Here is a 7,401-nt window from a genome sequence, read left to right as displayed (position 1 = left end):
ATACCTTATATAACCGGAGATGAAACATTTAAGAAAATCCTCATTGATATTGGTCCAAGGGTAAGTATAATGACAATATCTATTTATAAGAATCTGGATAATTCATCAAATGTTTTTATGATATTCTAGAAGATGTGATGGTCAAAGTTGATGAATCCATTTTCCTAGAAAATCTTATGGGGTTAGGCATTTCTAAAAATGAGAACATCCCATTTAATTTTTGTTGGCCATTTTTATCAATTTGTAAATGCAACATCAACTTAGAATAAGGTATTCAAACTCTGAAGTTATACAACGAGTTAGTAAAATTAAAATTGCTCAAAACCATGAAGTATGAAAAAGACAAAAAATTGCTACCAAGTCGCCTTGATAAGATTTTGTGTTAAGAATGCCAATGAAGGTCAGATTCAAAAGTTACCTCTGAAGGTAAAAAAACAAGATGTGGCATTATCCATGCTTAAGGTTATTCCATTCCATGAAAAAAGTATCACCACCAACTATGTCTAAATCGCTCAAGCAATAACTTCAAAAAAAAATATTATATCAAAGTAGTATGGTGGAAAGATTGAGCTACTTGATGCAAAATATGGTCCCATTCTCTTGGAAAAGTAATGCCATATTCTAACAAAAGAAAATTAATATTGTGTGGAAGATAAAATATCAACTCTAATTTGAGTGATGAAGCGTCAAGATAATGACATTAAACAAACACTTTGTTGGTTGTACTTTTGATTTAATTCTCCGATCCATTCTTAAATTTGTTCCTTCCCTACAAATATTGAAGAAAACAAAAAGATAAAAAGGAAAAAAAAAGCATAAATAAAAGAAAAACATGCATGTTTGCTTCTGCTTCATCTTACGCCACCATTAATTAGTCAGGAGAACACCACATCATTAGTGATTGCGTTTACCTCCTCTACACTATCATATATTTGATTTTTGAAAGATAAAAGGCAACACAGGGAAATAAAACAGAAAAGAAAATACAAAATTTAAAATCTACCACTTCTTCTTTCATTTGTTAATTTTTTTTGGCTCATTGCCCTTTTTTCTTTTTTTTAATTGCTAATTTACTTTTATTCTTTGATGTTGTGTTAGAGCATGAATTTTTTATGTTATTTTTAAAAATATTTTCTTTTTATTTTATTGGTAATACTTATATATTTTAAATAAATAATATTTATTTTTTTTTGAGTTTTTTTATTAAGAACTTAATATATAAAATTAAAAGATAATTTCTAAATTATGAATGTTATTAAACTATACATTATATTATACATTGTATTTAGTTAGCTTTATTCTTTGTATAGTCATTTTGACCAATTAGGCTCTTATATAAATAGCATTTTGTACATACATTTTGGATAAGATTTATCAATATATCAAAACTGTTATTGCTTCTCTCTCTGTGTGTAACAAACTTTTTGTTACATCTTCATATTCTCTTGGCATCTTCCATGGAAGCTAAGCTTGTATCCATTGAAGATGTTTACTTTCTCAATTAAAGTTGACGAAATAATTTTGGGGAAAAGCATTGAGCACGGTTGTGCATCTTTTAAACCTCACTCCATGTGTTCTGTTGAAGTTTGATGTTCCAAATCATGTTTGGAGTGGTAAAGATATTTCCTACGACCATCTTCGGGTGTTTGGGTGCATGGATTATGTGCATATTCCGAAGGATGAGAGATCGAAATTGGATGAGAAGTTAAAGAAATGTGTTTTCGTTGGGTATAGACTTGATGAGCTTGGGTATCGATTCTTTGGTCCGGTTCAACAGAAGCTTATTCATATTTGTGATGTCGTATTCATGGAGGATTATACCATTGAGGACATCGACAAAGTTGAGAATAAAGATCTGATTTTGAAGATGAAGAAATGGTTTATACGGACTCAACTATTATTGCTCCTACCCCTATCACTTTCGAAGATGTTCCAAATGAAAATCAAGGTATAGATTTGAATGTTGATAATGTTTTAAATCCTAATGATATTGTTTATGTAGGTGCTACGGAAGACGTTGTTGAAAATGAGGTCGATCAAGAGGTTAAAAGTGTTGAGAAACCGATTGCTTCTAATGAGTTGAGGCGTTCTACTTGTGATAAAAGTCCTTCTGTTTGATAGCACTCTAAAACGAGTATATTCTTTTACCGATGGTGGAGAACCCGAAAGCTTTAAAGAAGTTTTGGAGGATGAGAACAAAAAGGAGTGGATGGATTCCATGGAGGATGAAATGCAATCACTTCGTGAGAATAATACCTTTGAGTTAGTGAAGTTGCCAAAGGGTAAGAGAGCATTGAAAAATAGATGAGTTTATCGGATTAAGCAAGATGAGTGTACTTCTCAAAGAAGATTCAAGACTCGTTTGGTTGTAAAAGGTTTTAAACAACGGGAAGGTGTTGAATTTGGCAATATTTTTGCTCTGGTTGTGAAGATGCAATCTATTTGAGTGGTTCTTGGGTTATCCGCTAGTCTTGATTTAGAAGTAGCGCAAATGGACGTGAAGACGACTTTCCTTCATGATGATTTACATGAAGAAATTTACATGGAGCAACCAGATGGATTCCTAGAAAAGGGAAAAGAATACTATGTTTGAAAATTGGTAAAAAAAAATCTCTATGGTTTGAAACAAGCATCTCGCCAATGGTATCAAAAGTTCAACTCGTTGATAATTGAACATGGGTACAAGATGACAAAGGCCGGTCATTGTGTGTTTTTCCGGAATGTCTCTGAAGGTGATTTCATTATTCTCTTGCTTTATGTGTATGATATGCTAGTTGTTGGAAAAAATATTTCAAGAATTAAAGAGTTGAAGAACAATTTGAGTGAATCTTTTGCTATGAAGGATTTAGGGGAGGCTCGGAAAATTCTTGGTATTGAAATTGTTCGAGATCGAATGAGAAGTTGTACTTCTTACAAGAAAAGTATGTGGAGAAAGTCCTTCGGCGTTTTAGTGTGGATAAGGCTAAAGCGGTGAGCATTCTACTTGCTTCTTATTTCAAGCTTAGTCATAAACTATGTCCATCTACGGATGAAGAAAATTTGAGTATAAGGAATATTCTGTACTAGTCGGTCGTTGGTAGTTTGATGTATGGTATAGTTTGTACAAGACCCGACATTGTTCCTGTCGTGGGAATGGTGAGTCCTTATCTCTCAAATCTGGAAAAAGATCATTGGGAGGCCGTGAAGTGAGTGATCAGATATTTGTGTGGTACTTCGAATTTGAGACTAACTTTGGGATGCAAGAAGCCTGTGTTTGTTGGATATACATATTCGGATTTGGCCGAAAGCTTGGATGATCGAAAATTTACTTCGGGATATATGGTAACTTTTGTCGGGGGAGTCGTGGCTTGGCAATCAAAATTGCAAAAGTGTGTTGCACTCTCTACTACCGAAGTTGAGTTTATATTTATCGTGGAATTGTCAAAAGAGTTGTTATGGTTGAGGAAATTTGCAATGGAACTTGGTGTGAAACAAGAAAAGTACATCTTGTTTTGGGATAATCAAAGTCCCATTCACTTATCAAAGAATTCTTCCTTTCACTCGAGGTAGAGGAAAATTGATGTTTGTTATCATTGGATTTGTGATGCATTGGATTCCAAATTTATGGAGCTTGAGAAGATTCACACTTATGACAATGGTTCAGATATGTTGACGAAGGTGTTTCCTAGGGGAAGTTTGAGTTTTGTCGTATGGAAGCCAAATTGGTGTTGCCCTCCAACTAGTCGGTCGAGAGAGTTTGTTGGGCTTTTCCCTCCTATTTGGAGAGGCCCAAATGGATGTGAGTTAGTGACCCATGTATGTGTAAGCTTTTGTTGTAACCCAACAAAGAGAATTAGATCATTTTCATTCATTGTGTGATAAAAACAACAAGAAAAGCTAGAGAAAAAACATTATTCACGCAGCCCATTTTCTACACAAACAGTTCCAGAAAATCGGAGCTTGCCCAAAATCCAACTGTTGGATCGTTTTGAAATGTTTACACAATGTTCATGACTTATAAGAGCACATTCTGAACGGTGGTGATTGGATTCGAAGCTTTCTAAGTCGGTCTGTCTAGTCCATCTTTGAGGTCAGAATTTTTTGGTGTTTTTTGGGTTATTTTGTCCCTCTTTATTCTTGTTGTATTCCAAGATTCATTGTAGATCTTGATGATGTTTATGTATGCATCTCACTAGTGCTAGAGAGAACCTTACCGTGGATATTTTAAGTGGCCTACGGATCCCGTAATTTTTTATTCCTAGTTAACGGAAGTTTTTTCACGATAAAATTGTGTTGTGTTGTTTAATGTGTTTTTGTTGATTATCGTTGCATGTGATATTTGAGAGAGTTTATGTTGTTGGATTATTCGGTTACATTTGTGATTTCCTCCCAACAATTATTGTCTTCTTTTGAACAATATATATGGTTGTTAAATTATTTCAAATATAATATTACTTTTTGTGTTGAAAAAAACATGTTAACGTTATTTTGCGATTTTACCATAATTTATTAAACATTTTTCACTTTATCAATAGTTTTTTTTTTTGGTTATTTTACTGATAAAGTGATTATATTATTTAAGTTAGTGTTATTTGTTGTTATAAAATTTATACTTAGTTTATCATAGTTTAGTAATATTTTTATAAGTAGTACATATTCATTGCCTTTGTAAATATTTAAAAATTATTTATATCAATTATATAAATAAATGATAAATATAAATAACATATTTTTCAATTAAAAATGCAGTAAATGATTTCCTAGGATTTTATGGAAGATTTTATGTTCGATCAGAGTTATTTCACACAAACATTATCCGTGCAAATGACTTCGGTAAGTTTGTATCGGAGTTTTTTTTAATTATTTATTAGGGATTTTGTTCATTTTAAATGAGTGTTTTTTATATAGTTCAACTACATAGTTAATAGAAGGAATCATGAGTCTTTGCTTAAACGTAATTTTTGTATTAATACAAGAAATATCTCTCAGATATGGAGTAGTACAAAATACTCCCTCCGTCCCACAATGATTGACCAGCTCACCATTTCACACAGATTAAGAAAAGTGGTTAAAAGTAAGAGAGATAATGATATTTTTACTATACTACCCTTATTATGTATTGGAAATGATGAAACTTTTATTAATTAGAGGGTAAAATTGGAAAAAGTGTATTAAAAATTGAAATGGGTCATTCATTTTGGGACACCATTTTATTCCAAATGGGTCACTCATTGTGGGACGGAGGGAGTATGAAAATACCATATAGTCATAATTGTGAGGCTGAAAAAGAAGACAGTTGCTTCAGTTTCCAATCATCACAACAATAATGACTACAATATAATAAAGTATGAACTAAATCTTCATTGGCGAAAACAAATAACTAGTGAGAGAAAATGTACCAAAAAAGTACAAAATTCACACATGAAAGATAACGAATAAATAGTAACACAGCACAACCATATCAAGTAGCAAGGTTTATTAATTAAGCGCAAACGAACCCCTTTGGAACTCCTTTTCCACAGTAATTTAGTACCAAGCTCAAATTAATGGGAAGATTAAGGTTAATGCCTAAGACATTAGCCTTAAGAGCAGTGCAAAGACAGACAGCAGCTTCAAGATTAGCAAGACCATCAATGAGAGAACAGCATGGTGTCTTTGGTGGCTTACCAAGTTCAACATTAATCAAACCTAATACATCAGCACACACACCAAACTTAATTGTGTCTCTAGGACATGTTGGGTTCTTTGGATGTGAGTGGTTGTGATCTTTTGTGGGTGGTGGTGGACATGGAACATAGTTGGATGTTACAGCAGTGAAAAAGAGAATGTTAAGGACAAGGATAATTGCAACCTTGGAAGCCATTTGGAAGTTGGAAAATGACTTTGGTTTGGTGTGTGAGTGATGATATTTGAGAGGAATATAAGGGAGGCTTTATAGGGAGAGGATCGGTGAGTTTATTTGTTTTTAATAGGGTTTAAGTTATTGTGTGACAAATGTGAGTGAGAAGTCAAGCATTATTTGAGAAAAATGAAGGTTGAATAAAATATAAATGAGAGGATCTATAAATTTAATATTATAAGAGTATGTTTGGATGGAGCATTTTAATAAGGGAAAGTAATTTTTTGAGGGAATTTAAAATGATTTAACCAAAATCCATTGTTTGGATACAAAAATGAAGAATTATTAAAACGATGGAAATTTATGGAGTATTTCATCTAAGTTAGCTTTAATCATTTTGAAATGACACCAAAAATCAAAGAATTTGAAATTTCTCTCATGTTCCATAGAATATATTTGTTATTATTATTTCTTCAAATTTTACAAATTGGTCCTCATATTTTCCAAAATTATAAAATTGACCCCAAAATTTTCAAAAAATTGCAAATTGGTCCTTAATAATTTTTAAAATTTACAATTTGGTCCTTCAAATTTTTAAAAATTGTAAATTAGTCCCTACTTTTTAATTTTTTAATTTAGTCCAAAAAATTTAAATTTTATAAAAAATGACACCAAAAATCTAACAATGAATTCTCTTAATACTTCATCCAAACAAAATAATTTAAAAATGAATGGATTTGAATTGAATCATTTGAATTGTTTTGAATTTTAAATTGCTTTAAAATTTCTAATTACCTCATCCAAACACACTCTAAGGGTTTGTTTACAAGTTGTTTTTTTGTAAAGGATTTGAAAGGAGAAGGTTCTGAAAGACTACTTATATTATAATATATGAATATGTGTTTGATATATTTTTTTTAAAAATCAAAAAATGATATTATATACAAATGTATCATATTGTTTTATTTTTACTTTTTTATAAATTTTAAGTATAAATCAAAATGTAGATGTAATTTTTCAAAGTATTTTAAAAACCAACTCACAAACATATACTAAAATTTAGATTAAAATATGGTTTATTACGTAGATGTTCTTGACTTAATGGAGATGATCTTCCGAACTCTCCTCTTTATCCAATATAGTTCAACTAAAATTTTGAATTTAATGATGTTTTTCCTCCGTATTAAAATAAATGTCGTTTTAGCAAATAAAATTTATTTTAAAATAGATATCATTTTTACTTTTTTAATATAAAAATAATTATTTTATTATTATTATTATTCTGTACACTACCTCAATGCATTTATAAGATTAATTTAATAAAATTATAATATTTTATGACAACATTATTAAATTATTTAATCTATGTAAAAGTTTATTTCACAATGGACGTCATGCTTGCGGTGTTAGGTTGATGTTGCGAGGGTAAGCGGTGGCAAAAGTGTATTGGGATGATAAAATTAATTATAATTTAAAAAAATATATAAGTTAATCGAGGAGAGCACAAGCACTTGAATTAGAAATCTCATATTTTTGGAAATATTAATTTTTGTAAATAATATTTTTTTTTTATTTAATATGTT

The 7,401-nt window shown here is 30.8% G+C and overlaps 1 protein-coding gene across 1 annotated transcript; it reads right to left on the bottom strand.

Moving 5' to 3' along the window:
- Window positions 1–5,338: 5,338 nt before the first annotated feature.
- LOC131606220 (14 kDa proline-rich protein DC2.15-like) lies at window positions 5,339–5,893 on the bottom strand. Its single transcript, XM_058878485.1, has one exon. It carries the CDS (start codon window positions 5,840–5,842, stop codon window positions 5,462–5,464), a length of 381 nt encoding a protein of 126 aa, XP_058734468.1. The 5' UTR covers window positions 5,843–5,893; the 3' UTR covers window positions 5,339–5,461.
- Between the last annotated feature and the right edge of the window lie 1,508 nt (window positions 5,894–7,401).

Source organism: Vicia villosa, linkage group LG1 (genome assembly GCF_029867415.1).
Source record: "Vicia villosa cultivar HV-30 ecotype Madison, WI linkage group LG1, Vvil1.0, whole genome shotgun sequence".
NCBI lineage: Eukaryota > Viridiplantae > Streptophyta > Magnoliopsida > Fabales > Fabaceae > Vicia > Vicia villosa.
The sequence above is the reverse complement of the archived record's forward strand: the minus strand, read 5'-3'. Positions and strand labels throughout refer to the sequence as shown.